The 14,783-nt window shown below is 44.7% G+C and overlaps 1 protein-coding gene across 1 annotated transcript; it reads right to left on the reverse strand.

Moving 5' to 3' along the window:
* Positions 1–563: 563 nt before the first annotated feature.
* On the reverse strand, positions 564–13,823 carry LOC145337507 (putative G-protein coupled receptor 139). The gene is made up of 3 exons (XM_080182297.1): positions 13,643–13,823; positions 8,530–9,434; positions 564–683 (listed from the first exon to the last, which is right to left on the reverse strand). The coding sequence occupies exons 1-3, from the start codon at positions 13,821–13,823 to the stop codon at positions 564–566; spliced, it is 1,206 nt and encodes a 401-aa protein (XP_080038423.1).
* Between the last annotated feature and the right edge of the window lie 960 nt (positions 13,824–14,783).

Here is a 14,783-nt window from a genome sequence, read left to right on the forward strand (position 1 = left end):
AGGTGTTTTTTTTTTCCATGCTAAATTCTCCCTTGGTGTTCTCAAACAGGCGCTGGAATGTGGCAACTAACGGATTTTTACAGTTACTCATTGTAGTGTCGATGTAAGCCTGCTGTGGCAATGGTAAATAAGCTTGATTTGTTTACTTTCAATGTCCCCTTTCAGGGGCTGCCCTGTGCCACACATCAAAATATTATCCATGCTGCCAGTCTTGGAGCCCAGGCTCAGCCAGACCAGCAAGTGAGTGTACATCATTTTCCATTTCATAGAATCCCTTGAATGCAGAAGGAGGCCATTCGGCCATTGGGCCTGCACCCACAAGTTTCCCACCCAGGCCAAATTCCTGTCAATCCATATATATTTACCCTGCTAACCACTCTGACCAATGGACAATTGATCGAGCCCATTCAACCTATCTCTCACATTGGCAGGAATCTGGAACATCCAAAAGAAACCCATGCAAACACAAGGAGAATGTGCAAAACCCACACAGACAGTGACCCAAGCTGACCCAATTTATCCCAGGTCTCTGGTGCTATGAGATAGCAGCGCGAGCCATTGTGTCACCATGCTGACATATGTGTGATCCTCTCCTCTGCAGAGTCCCCAGTGACAAAGCAGTAGATCATCACTTTATTTGCTTGACTGACGCAGAGCTCAGCTGAAGTCCTGAAGCTGAACGTCTGTCAAAGTTACAGAGCAGACTTAAAAGAAAACATTCTAGAAACAAAGAGACCATTCCACCCCTCTAACTTGCTCTGCCCTTTAATTAGGTTGTGGCTTAAAATAGGTGGAGGACACTGATAGACTCGTGCCATTGTCTGGAAGACATGCAGGTTTGGGGCATTGGTCATGCTAAATTGTCCCTCAGTAAACGCGAACAGGCTATCAGAGTGTGGCGACTAGGGGGTTTTCACAGTAATTTCATTGTAGTGTTAATATAAGCCTATTTGTGATGCTACTGAAATGAACTTAAACTTAAACCAGTCAGTCAGTGGCTTCACTTCAAAATTGGTTAAAACTTTAATCAGTCAGTCAGACTGCAATTTGTCTGTGCTGGTAATGAGTAACTGGGGGCAGCTCAATAAATGACCAGCCCTGTTGTCAGTCGGGTACTAAATAAGAGGATTGAGGGAGGCTGCTTGGCAGAGAGTAGAAGCGGGTTGATGGAAGTTGTTTTATTTGTTCAGTAATTGAAGTGTTGTTGCTAGGGGATAATTCACCACTCACTTGACCTGCTTCCTGAACTTGGACTGAGTCACTCCATAAATAAAAATGTGTGTGCAATAACTCAAATTCTGAACCATGTATCCAACTTGTGAAAATGTATATTCAGGAATATTCAGGAATTGTGAAGAGTTCCTGTTATGTTATAGTATAAGAAATCTGTAACATACAGTGACCATAGGGGAATGAAGCTGTCATATTACGACAGGAGTAAAATCACAGATTTCTGCCTGCTCTCCATCTCTGGGCTACTGCGATTCACCCCTCCACCCCCTTATTCTGACTACTCTGTCCCTTCTGGACCCCATTCATCATTAAAATATGTCGAACAGTCAGGGCATTAATCAACAGAATGGTTTCAACAAATTGGATCAATAGCGTAAAAATCGAACCAAGCCAGTCAAATCCCACCCATTCCGGTCCGTGTAATACCTTGGTTTAAAAGTACAGAACCACTGTAAATTGATAATTATCTCTTCAGTTTCCAGGGCAAAGTACAAGGAGATGTTTTTAAAACAGAGCAGGATGCTGGATGTTCCCAGAATGGCCACCTCAGTTTTCCTAGTGCAATATATGTTTTTCAGCTGCTGGGAACAGATGGCTATAGACTGGTTAAAGGAGAAACTGACAGTGAACCAGGCTGATCTGTGTGTGGCTACACTATTCAGGACGGCGAGAACACTACACAAAGTGGTGATATGTAGGAAACTAGGCATTCATTATGATCATGGCTGATCATAAACTTTAACATCATGATTCCGCCCCCCACTTCCTCCGTATCCCTTGGTCACTTCAGCCCCAACTGCTATGTATAAATTCTTCCTGAAATCTCCAAAGGTTTCAGCCTCAATTATTTTCTGTGGTAATGAAGTAATGTTTCCTCGGATGGAGAAATCTAGCACGAGGGGGCATGGCTTTAAATTATGGGGGGGTAGTTATAGGACGGATGTCAGGGGCAGGTTCTTTACCCAGAGGGTGGTGAGGGACTGGAATGCCCTGACTGCTGCAGTTGTAAATGCGCCTAGTTTGGGGGCGTTTAAGAGATTGGTGGATAGGTTTATGGACGAAAAGGGATTGGTTTAGATTAGTGGGTCAATGTTGTTTTTTTTAAAAAATAAGACTGGTCGGCGCAACATTGTGGGCCGAAGGGCCTGTTCCGCGCTGTAATGTTCTATGTTCTATGTTCTATGTTCTATAGATTATCTGAGTGAACAAATTACACCTCACCTCATTTCTAAAATATTGACCCTTTATTTTCAAACTATGGCACTAGTGCTCAACTCTGTCACCATCATGAACATTCTTTCTGAATCTGCCCTGTCTAAACATATTAGAATTTTCTAAGTTTCAATGAGGTTCCATCTCACCCTTCTAATTTCCAATGAATAGAATTCTAAGTGGCTTAGTCTCTCTTCTCATCACAGATCCACCATCCCAGGAATAAGAATGGTAAACAATCACTGTGCAGCCTCTACAGCAGATATATATTCCTCCTCAAATGACACCAAAACTACAAAGAATATTCCAGGTGTGGCCTCACAAATGTCCTGTTCAATTGGAGTAAAACATATTGATTCATGTACTCAAATCCGCTTGCTATGAAAGCCAAGATATCATTTGCCTTGTTTACTGCCTGTTATACCTGCGCACTTACTTTCAATGACGATGCAGATAGATACCAAGTTCTCACTGATTGTTCGCCCCTCTCAATTTAAGTTCATTCAGATAATAAACTGTCTTCTTATTATTGCTAACAAAGTGGAAAACCTCACATTTATCCACATTACACGGCAACGGCCATGCATATGCCCACACACACAGCCTGTTATATTGAAACATGCCTGCATGGTTCTCACAGCTTACCCTCCCACCTGACTTTGCATCATCTGCGAATTTGGACACAATACATTTAATGCCCTATGCCAAAACATTCATATATAATGTGAACAGTTTGGGTTCTAGCACAGATCCCTGCAGTACCACACTGTCTACCAGTCAGACAAAGACTCATTTCTACCAACACGTTGTTTCCTCTCTGTTAGCCAGCTCTCTATCCAAATCAAGGCATTATCTGCAACTCATACTCACCATCGCAGTCTGTTACATCAGACCTTGTTGAAAGACTCCTGAATGTCTAGATAAAGCACTGGTTCTCCTCACCGAACTCTACTAGTCACATCCTCCAAGAATTCCAATAGATTCTTCAAACAAGATTTCACCTCTGTATATCCATGCTGACTTTGTCTGACTTTACCACTGCCTTCCAAGTGCTGAGTTATGATGTCCTTGAAAACAGGCTCTAGCAACTTCACCAATACTGATGTTACGTTCACAGGGAACAGTATATCATATTACTGAACGTATGTCTGCAAAATCGTGACATGTAGATCAGTCACTGAGTAACAGCGTAGAGCAGCTGACACATAGATTTTGACAACTACACTTCCCATGAATCCCAATAGCTCCAGGTGGTATATTTTCTTCACCATTTGAAATTCCAGATACATTTTCAGCGTGAAGTAATGTGCTCCTTCACTCTGCAGGTACTCTCTGCTTTATCTGCATGGTGATACATTCCCAAAGGCTTTCACAAAAACCCTGTGGTATCCCCTCTGGGACACTGACTTTGCAAAATCGCTCATCTTTGAGTTTCTTCAAATCAGCAAACACGTGGCAACTTTGATTGAGGTTGTGGAATATATTTATTACTGAGATTGAGTTGCTGACTTTCAAAGAACGGATAATGCTGATTACATTGATTAATTTGTAATATTAGAGGCTGTGTTACACACCAAAGTTACTGACATCTAAAACACAATTCTCAAAATCCCACGGCTCAGTGTTGTCTTTCACCTGTCTGTGACCTTCCAATCATCCAATTCCAAATGTTGGAGGGTCTCTCCGGGCTGTTCCACTCTATCCCGGGATGTAGTTACCATCCTTAACTCTGGAAATCCACAGAATCCATCCAAGTCCTATAATTGTGACTCCAATTTCAGATTTAATCTGTTAAGGATTCAGAAACGTGCACCACAACAACTGAATCTATCCCCTCCAGCTCCATTTTTCCCAGCAACCCAGAGAAGATGTCCTGAACCGGGGCACCAGTCAGGCAACACAGCCTTGGGGACTCTCCATGCTGGCCACAGAGGAAAGTGTCTATTCCTCCTGTCGAACTATCCCCATTTATAACAACATTTCCCTTTCCTCCTCCCTCTTGAATGGCTCCCTGAACCACAGTGCTATGGTGAAGTTGCTCATCCTCCTTGCAGCCCTCATCCACATCCGCAAAGGTCACACATCTGTTTCTTTCATCATTTGAATGACATGGGTGTCCCTGGCTGGCCAGCATTTGTTGCATGTCCCTCGTTGCCCTTTGGGGGCATTGAGAGTCAACAACATTGATGTGGCACTGGTGTCACATGTAGGCCAGACCAGATAAGGTCGGCAGGTCTCATTCCTTAAAAGGACATTAGTGAACCAAACAGTTTTCTGGATTAATAGTCGAGTGACAATACCATTCGTTCATCATCTACACTGAGACAAGCCCAAGGGCTGAGGCTCCTTCAACACTACCTCCTGGGTTCCTCACCAAGACTTGCTTGGAGTCACACTCTCCTGTCCCTGATCACTCACCAAATGTGATGTAGTTATTCTTTGGGATGTGAGTACCTCCTGAAACACAGTGTGTCGCTAACTCTCCGCTCCCTAGTGTGCCACAGCGTTCAAAGCTCAGACTCCACCTCATCAAATCTGAATTGGTCTTCCTCGAGCAACCAACATTTCCTCCAGATGTGTACACAAGCAAACACAAATGAGACCGCAAGCTCCCACATCATGCAAGTACAACACATTACCTGGACCTGCCTCTGTATTTTATCTACTTTTTATATGTTTTTAATCTTGTTGTAATTTTCTACTTTAAGCTATGTTCTCAATAAACGTCACAGAAAGTATCCCACCAGCAAAAATCTAAATCTGCTTGAATCTGTAAGGATGGGAAAAGGGCATTTCTTTCATTCATTTTTGGGAAACAGAGTTCTCAGGATAGCCAGCATTTATTGCCCGTCCCGAGTTGATGTTGGAGAGCGGTTGGGAGTTAAACCCATTGTTGTGACTGTGGAGTCACATGTAGGCCAGACCAGGCAAGGACGGCAGATTTCCTTCCCTAAATGATATGTGTCAACCAGGTGAGTTTTCTCAACAATCAGCAATAATTTTCTGGTCATCAGCAGTTTTTTAATTCCAGATATTTTTTATTGAGTTCGAATTCCACCAGCTGCCATGTTGGGATTCGAGCCCAGGTTCCCAGAGCAATAAAAATATCGGGATCTTTCCTGATGCTATGACATCAGCAAGGAGCTGCTCAGAAAATCCCCTCAGTGTTCCTTCCGAGGACTGACTCACCAATCAGCTGCTTCCATTGGTCCCACAACATTTTCTGAACATTTAATGTCTGGCCGACACCTGCTCACACTGGACCTGATGGTAAGGCAGTAAGCGACACAAGACAGAGCAATACATCGCCAGCCATTTCCCTAAACTCCCACACTTACCCCAACTCTCAGAGTTTCACTCTTTGTAGCTTGCACTCTGTGGGCAGATTTAACAGGCCCAGTTCGGAAGTTTATATTTGTGCCTGAACCTGTTTGAAGCCATTGCACCCCTTCTCATCTAGGTCTGAGTAACTGCCAAGGGCTCATCCCCAGTTTCCCTTGCTGAGAGGGCAATTAAGTGTCCTGATCATGTAAGGGCAACAGATTTCCTTCCCTGGGACATTGTTGAACCAGATAAAACCTGTTTAAATAAGTTTAAAGCACTTTTGTAGCAAGAACTTACCTTGTTGAACTGTTTAAATCATTTAAAAGCATTTTTGCGGGCTTTTTGTATTTACCGCTTTAAGAATTCTAAGGGCATGGATTTCAGGGAGTTGACGGGGAGCAGGCTTTAAAACAGCGCCAGGTTTAAAAGGACACCTGGTGTAGACAGCGGGCAACGTCGGAGCGGACAGCGGAGTGAATGGGAAGCAGAGTGAGCTATTAGGGCTTTGGATCAAAAGGGCTTGGGAGAAAAAGGACCAGGTAAGTTCGTGTGGAAATTTTCAATGCTAGTACAGTGAATAATGGAGGGGCATGTGCGCCGTACTTACGTAAGGATATTTTGGCCTTGGAGGGAGTGCAGAGGAGGTTTACTAGGCTCATACCGGAGTTGAGGGGGTTGAACTATGAGGAGAGGCTGAATAAACTAGGCCTGTACTCATTAGAGTTTAGAAGAATGAGGGGAGATCTCATTGAAACATATAAGATGATGAATGGGATGGATAGGATAGAAGTGGAGGGACTCTTCCCGCTCAGAAAGGACAGTAGGATTAGGGGGCACAGCCTCAAGATAAAGGGGGGTGCGGTTTAGAACGGAGTTGAGGAGGAACTTCTTCACTCAAAGGGTGGTGAATCTCTGGAATTCTCTGCCCGTTGAGGTGGTGGAGGCTACCTCGCTAAATATTTTTAAGACGTGGGTTGATGGGTTTCTGATAAGCGAGGGGATTAAAGGTTAGGGGGAGAGGGCGGGAATGTGGAACTGAGCCACGACAGATCAGCCATGATCTTATTGAATGGCGGGGCAGGCTCGAAGGGCTAGATGGCCTACTCCTGCTCCTATTTCTTATGTTCTTATGTTTTCTGAACTCCAAATATAATTATTTTAATCCCACCATCTGCCGTGATGAGATTGGAACCCGTGTGCCCAAAACATTAGCTGAGTTTCTGTATTAATAGTCTTGTGATAAAACTATCAATCCATCTTTATAAGACCCTTGTCAGGCCTCACTTGGAGTACTGTGCGCAGTTCTGGCTGCATCACTATGGGAAGGACGTAGAAGCTATTGAAAGGGTACAAAGGAGATTTATAAGGATGTTGCCTGGACTGGGAGGCATGCCTTATGAAGATAGGCTGAGGGAGCTGGGACTCTTCTCCCTGGAGAGACGAAGGTTGAGAGGCGACCTGATAGAGGTTTATAAAATGTTGAGAGGAATAGATAGGGTGGATTCTCAGAGGCTATTTCCCCGGGTTGAAATGGTCGCTACGAGAGAACACAGATTTAAGGTGTGGCGAGGCAAGTACAGAAGTGATGTTAGGGGTAAGTTTTTCACTCAGAGGGTGGTGAGTGAATGGAATCGGCTGCCGTCAGTGGTGGTGGAGGCGAACTCGCTGGGGTCTTTTAAAAGACTCCTGGATGAGTATATGGAATTTAATGGGATTGGGGGTTATAGATAGGTCTATGGATTGGTAGGTATTGATGTGAGCGGCGCAACTCGTGGGCTGAAGGGCCTGTTTGTGCTGTAGTGTTCTATGTTCTATGTTCTATCATACCCACATCCTGAGTATACAGACCCTGAGTTCCAGTAACCTCGATACACCATTAGTCTGCAGACCTCCCTGATTGGATAGCATTAACTGGCTCAATCAGGGAATTCATATTCCAATAGGTCCAACTGATGGTTATCATTAAAGTCACTAAATAAATCTCTCTGTCGCTTTCTGTCTTCCTGTGCATCTCTCTGTGTCTCTCTGTCTCTGTCTCTCTCTGTATGTTGTTCTGTGTCTCTTATTGTCTCTCTGCATCTCCCTCTTTCTCTCCCTCTATACCCTCTTCCTTTGTCTCTCCTGCTCCCTTTTAATCTCACTCTCCTTGCCCCGCTCTGTCTCCATGTCCCTCCCTCTCTGTCTCTGTCCCACTTTTCTTATCTCTCTCTCTCTCTCTATGCCTTTCACTGCCATTTGCTCTTGTTGTGTCCATTGTATGTGATAGGTCTCATTCTTTTCCATTTGTTCCCGTTCTCTCTGTTTCACTCTTCTCTGACTATTTATCTCTGCCCTCCTTTCTGTCTCCCGTTCCCTCTTCGTTGCCCTTTTCCTTCCTTATTACATCTTCCCGTGTGTGTCCTGTCTCCCTTTCTCATTCCCTGTCCATCAGCCCTGCCATTTCCCCCTCTATCCCTGTTTCTTTCGGTCTGAGAAAACCCCTCACTCTCTCTGTCCTTCATCTCTGTTTGTCTCTCTGTGTCTGTCTGTTTGTTTCCCTCTCCCTGTTGAAAACTATTTCAAATGCTGTCTCTCTTCATGTCTTTGAGCCCTTTCGTCCCTCTACCTATCTTTGTCTCTCTATCACTCTCACTGTTGCTTTCACTGCCCTCTCGCTCTCTCTCTCTCTATCTGTTACTCTTTCTCTCTTTGTGAGGCTGTTTGTTGTTTAGAGTTTGAATGTCCAACAGGAAGAGTCAGGGATCTTGTGGTTGCAGTTACTTCTGAGGCTGTAATGAGATGAATAATTGCAGTAAAGGGATGTTTGAGCAGAATTATTAGCTGCTGTCTGAAATGAGTCTGTGTCACAGCATAAATGGCCGTGTTTGTACAGCAACTCAAGAGTTGCAGCATGAAACCCAATTCCAGAACAAAATAATCTAACACTACCGACTTATATCCCAAATACTCCATCCGACTCCATATTGAATAAACCATTAACATTGACCATAACAGCATGAAATTGGCTGAGATAACAAACAGTAAAATGATGGATTTCCTTCGACTCTCCATCTCTGGGTCTCTGGGATTCTCCCCACTGTTGTGACACCGGAGTCTCCTGCGGGCTCTGCTGCTCACTAAAATGTGTCTGACAGTGAAAGCATTGAGCAGCAGAATCAGGACGAATGGGACACACGGGGTTAAAATGAAGTGGAGGAACTCGATTGTACTCCAGATCACAGATTTCATAACATCCCATGCGACAGCACAAAACCAGGGATCGTTCATCAGATGATATCCATTTAAAAACATAAAATACCAGAAAATGTTCTTTAAACAGCTCAGCGCCGTCACTGTTCCCAGAACCACAGCCGCCGATTTCTCGCTGCAATATTTACTTTTCAGCTTGGGACAGCAAATGGCCACAAATCGATCAAAGGTGAAAGTGACGGTGAACCAGACAGAACAGTCAGTGGCTGCGTAAAGCAGGACAGCGTGGATATTACACACAGGAACCAACAGCAGGAAATAAAACTGTTCCCAATAAACAATGGGAATGTGTCTCAATGTAAGGTCAAGGATAACGACCAGCAGATCCCCCACCGACATGGCCACCAGGTAACTAGTAACACATTTGGACAGACCACAGTTTCTGTTTGTCAGTGTCACAATTGTGATTATGTTCACTGTTAGGAAGGAAGATTAAGATTAAAATTAGACATCATTCAGGGGAAGATTTGACAATTTAGACTGAGGATAGGTGAAAATAAAAACAATGTCCACACATACAAAATAACTTTTTTAAAAAAATCCAGCTCGTCTTTTGGAGTGTCGGGGGAAAGAGGAGCATCCAGAAGAAACCCACACAGACATGGGGAGAAGCTCCAAACTCCGCACAATAAATGACCCAAATGAGGAATTGAACCCAGGTCCCAGACGCTGTGAGTCAGCGTTGCTAACCACAGTGTCGCCATGCTGCACCATGGCGACAACACAATGGTATACATTTGGGAGGGAGTTTTCAGAGGAGTTCACAACACTGATCCTCACTCAGCTACATGTAAATAGCCCTTCTACCTTGTGGGGGATTTGGAGGGTAAGAAGGCTGAGGGAGTAAACCCTGACAGAAATCCCTGTAGGTGGGAATCTGTCATCTCTCAGACAGCTTACTGACAACCCCTGCAGCAGAACTGGTACCAAACAGTGCTGGTTCACCCTTGCCTCTGACTCATACTAACAGTTGACAGGGGGAGATCCCGATGCTTTGACAGCACAGAATCTCTATTATATTTACCCTGGGCTGTACCCTGGAGAGGAGACCACAGCATTGTTGCCAAATTAGTACAACACAGGAAGAAATGGTAATTTCACACCCGGTTGGCACAGGACACAACTGCCAGGGTTTGCTTTCAAGTGTTTGAGAAAACTTCAGTGTTCAGTGAATAGTCCATAATTCCCAGTGGGTTTGCTGCTGCCCCACTGTGGTCTACTGGACCAGTGAAGGTCAGTGAGTCCTCTCTTGGCAAAGGTTGACAATCTGTGCACCTGGTAAGAAAAACTCAACAAAGGCCGTTACCAAAGGAAAACCAAGCAGCCTGCCATAATGACAATCATCCAGTGAGAATGATATCCAATAATATGAAAGACATCAAAAGGTTAGTCATGGCACGAATCAGTTCCAGCCTCCCAGATTGCCTTGATCCACTACAGTTCATATACCTCCTCAACAGGTCCACACACACCATCTCCCTGGCCCGACAGTCAACCCTGTAACACAGACTCATGTTTATCGACTACAGCTCAACCTTCAACACCATTATTCCTACTGAACTCACATCCAAATCTGTGGCCTGGGACTCGGCTTCTCCCTCTGCAGTTGAACTTCTAACCCACAAGCAGCAATAAATATGGAGAGGCAACAACACCTCTTCCACAATCATCCTCAACAGCGGTGCCCGGCAAGACTGTGTCCGCAGCCCCTTACTGTATTCCTTATACGCCGATGACTCAATTTACAAGTTTTCTGATGACCCCAACATAGTGGGTCAGATCCCAAACAATGATGAGATTGAGAACAGGGAAGAGTTGGAGAATCTGGTGAACTGTTGTGACCACAATCATCTTTTCCTCAATGTCAACGAAGCAAATCAACTTCAGGAGGTACCATGGAGTACATGCCCCTATGTACATCAATGGGTTGAAGTTGAAATGGTCTAGAGCTTCAGGTTTTAGGGTTCAGATCACCAGTAACTTTTTGTGTCCTTCCATGATGACACTGCAGTTAAGAAAGCCCACGAATGCCTCTATCTTCTCAGAGGTCTAAGGACATTTGGCAGGTCAGCTACGGCTCTCACCCACTTTTACAGATGCATCATAGATAATATTGTAGCTTGGTGTGGCTCATGCTCTGTCCCAGACTGCAACAAACTTCAAACTTGGAGAATGCAGACCAGTCTATCACTCAAATCAACCTCCCACTCATCAACTCCGTCTAAGCTTCTCGCTGCCTCACAAAAACAGCCAGCATAATTAGGGAATAATGCACCATGGATATATACTCATCCCACTAGTTCCATTAGAGATTAAAAAAAGCATGCCAACCAACTCATAGAAAAACTACAGTGCAGAAGGGGGCCATTGATCCATCGACAATCCTAGCCAGACCCTATCCCCGAAGTCCCACATGTGTACCCTGCTAATCCCCCAAACGTAAGTATCACGGGACGCTAATTCGTAATTTAGCATGGCCAATCAACCAAATGTTGGACTATGGGTGGGAATAAGAGCATCCGGACGAAACTCACACAGAGAATTCCACACAGACATTGATCCAAACTAGGAATTGAACTCATGTCCTTGGAGACATGAAACAGGAGTGCTAACCATGGTGCCACCATGCTGATGACTCAACAACAGCTTCTTCTTGCTGCCAGCAGGCGTTTGAATGGACCTATATGGCATTAAGTTGATCTTTTCCTCCACCCTAGCTATAACTGCATTACATTCTGCACTCTCTTATTCTCTATCCCCTGTCTGTAGAACACTCAACAAACAATCCTTTTCACCGTACACTAATATATATGACAACAATAAGACAAATCAATTCAAATCAAACCAAACCAAATCAGTCTTTCACATCTCAAGCTGGAACATCAGCACGATGTGCCCTGGCCTTACCAATGAACTTACGCAGATTGATGACGTGCACAGGATTGCTGTGATCGAGATAAATTTACAAGGGTCAATGTGACTCTGGGGAGCTGCGAGAAACTGGACCTCCTCACTGTGAATGCTTTCCAGAGAAACACGATACGTTCTTCTAACAGGAGAAATCCCAACAGGCAATGTGTGAGATTGGAGCTGGTTTCAAAGTAAACAAAAAATCATCACTGGTGATGATGGAATCCCGGGATCCCTGATGCTGTGAGGCAGCTGTGCTAACCATTGTGCTCTACTGCCATCCTACAAGGTGTCCTGGAGACATCCAAGATCACGCCCAAGACGCCATCATCACTGTGTCCATGATTGGAAATCATGATGATTGGAAATCAATCTGAGGGATAGAATTAATCTCCACTTTGAGAGGTAAGGGTTGATGAATAATAGTCAGCATGGCTTTGTCAAGTAGAGATCATCTCTACAATTTGCTTGAATATATTTAGGAGGTGATTGCATAAGTAGATAAGGGAAGTGCAGTCAATGTAGTCTAAATGGACTTCAGAGAAGAATTCCCTCACGGGAGACTGAACCAGAAAGTAATAGCCGATTGGATCGAGGGCAATTTGGTAAATTACATTCAAAATCAGCTGAGTGGCAGGAGGCAGAGGGTGATGGTTGAATGTTGCTTTTGTGACTGCAAGCCTGCGTCCAGTGGGATTACACATGGATCAATGCTGGGTCCCTTGCTGTTTGTATTGCACATTGGTGGTCTAGACATGAATGCGTGAGGTATGAGCAGAACTTTCACAGGCACCGACCACAATCCCACCCGGCCCGATCCCCATAAAAATCTTCATTTAGACAGACAGATTGGGGCGGCACGGTAGCACAGTGGTTAGCATTGCTGCCTCACAGCTCCAGGGTCCTGTACTCGATTCCCGGCTCAGGTTGTTGTCTGTGAGGACTTTGCACATTCTCCTAGTGTCTGCGTGGGTTTCCTCCCACAGTCCAAAGGTGTGCGGGTTAGGTTGATTGGCCATGCTAAATTGACCGTAGAACCATAGGTTAGAGGATTAGTGGGTAAAATATGGAGGGATACGGGGGTAGGGCCTGGGTGGGATTGTGGTCGGTGCAGACTTGATGGGCCGAATGGCTTCTTTGGGTACTGTAGGGTTTCTATGATTTCTATGACTTGCAGCTGTGTTCCCAACCATGTACCAAACCTATGGGGTTGCAAATACACAATTCAGATACGCAAGTGAGATCTTGCTGTAAACAATAAAAATGGATACTGCAGCCTGCTGACTGGGTGGGTGATAAGCAGTGAACTGCTATATGTTATATGTCGAGGGTAAAATGGTTCCTGTCTCAAGCTTTTACTCATGAAGGAATAGTGTTTGATGTCACATATCTATGAAAAGTCCCAGCACACAGAAGACATCCCAGCCCATGGGCCCTGAGACAATTGTCAGTGGCTGAAAGAAATAATAACTGGACACAGAGATTCAACAGAAACAAGAGCAGCAAACCGAGTACAGTAAATGACAGGGAAATCAACACAGTTAAACAGCCTTTCTAGCAAGAGAAACTGGACACAGGGGAGGGGACTTTACAGCCTCACTCTCCCCGAAGCTGCAAAATCCCTCCCGTGTTTAACAGACCCTCCCACGCTCTGCCCCTCGCCTGCTCCAATTCTCTGGCGGTCAGGCCGGTAAAATTCCAGCCAGGGACTTACCCGGAACACCAACAATAGCCAGGAGGGGATAGTAAAAGCATTGAATCACGTGCAGTAGATATCGAATCCGACCAAATAATGTTATCCATGAGCCATCTTCAGTAAACCAAGAAATCCAGTATGATAAACTCCTGCCCTTGGTTGGAACATCAAAATCCATTGTTCCCAGATTCTGATCCATTGTTGTAACATTCCAATTGATTGTTCCCAGATTCTGATCCATTGCTGTAACATTCCAATTGATTGTCCCCAGATTCTGATCCATTGTTGTAACATTCCAATTGATTGTTCCCAGATTCAGATGCATCGCTGGGAGATTCCAATCCACTGCTCCCAGATTCTGATCTCTCCTCTCCCTCCCTCTCTCTTCACAGCCGCTGATCTCTGTTAGTTTGGAGTTGTCACTCCCGCTGTCTCAATGAGACAACACATTGAACAGAATCCCTTATTAATAGAAGAGGGAAATCGTCCAGGCAGACTAATCGGATCCATGGAGACTCACATCAATTACAGTCACTAAACAAACAGCTTCACTTCACCCCGTTCAATCCAACACTTTTTATACCCAAAGTAGAATATTTACAGCCTAGATGGGGTGTTGATGGTCAGGGAAATTTGGAAACAATGGAGGGTCAAACCATAACTCTTTCAATATTCATTCGATATAACAGAGTCCCTCTGCTCGGCTTCATTTCGAGAGAGATAGAATACAACAGCAGGGGTGTACTGCTGAGGTTTTGTAAATCTTTGTTCAGACCACATTCTGAATATTGTCAGCACTTTTGGTTCGGGGGGGGTTTTAGTGAAGTCGGGTAGCACGGTAGGTGCAAGGTTGGAGGGCCGAAGGGCCTGTTCCTATGCTGTAATTTTCTTTCTTGGTCCTTTTTGGCCCCATATCTAAGGAAGGATGTGCTGGCCTTGGAGAGGGTCCAGAGGAGGTTCACAAGAATGGTCTGGTGAATAAAAGACTTGACGCACGAGGAGTGTCTGAGAACTTTGGGTCTGTACTTGATGGAGTTTGAAAGGATGAGGAGGGAGATATCAATGAAACTTTCAGAATAACAAAAGGCCTGGATAGAGTGGATGTGGGGAAGATGTTTCCAATAGTAGGAGAGACTCAGGCCCGAGGGCACAACCTCAG

Source organism: Carcharhinus amblyrhynchos, unplaced genomic scaffold (genome assembly GCF_965287045.1).
Source record: "Carcharhinus amblyrhynchos unplaced genomic scaffold, sCarAmb.v2.hapA scaffold_51, whole genome shotgun sequence".
In the NCBI taxonomy this organism is placed as follows: Eukaryota; Metazoa; Chordata; class Chondrichthyes; order Carcharhiniformes; family Carcharhinidae; genus Carcharhinus; species Carcharhinus amblyrhynchos.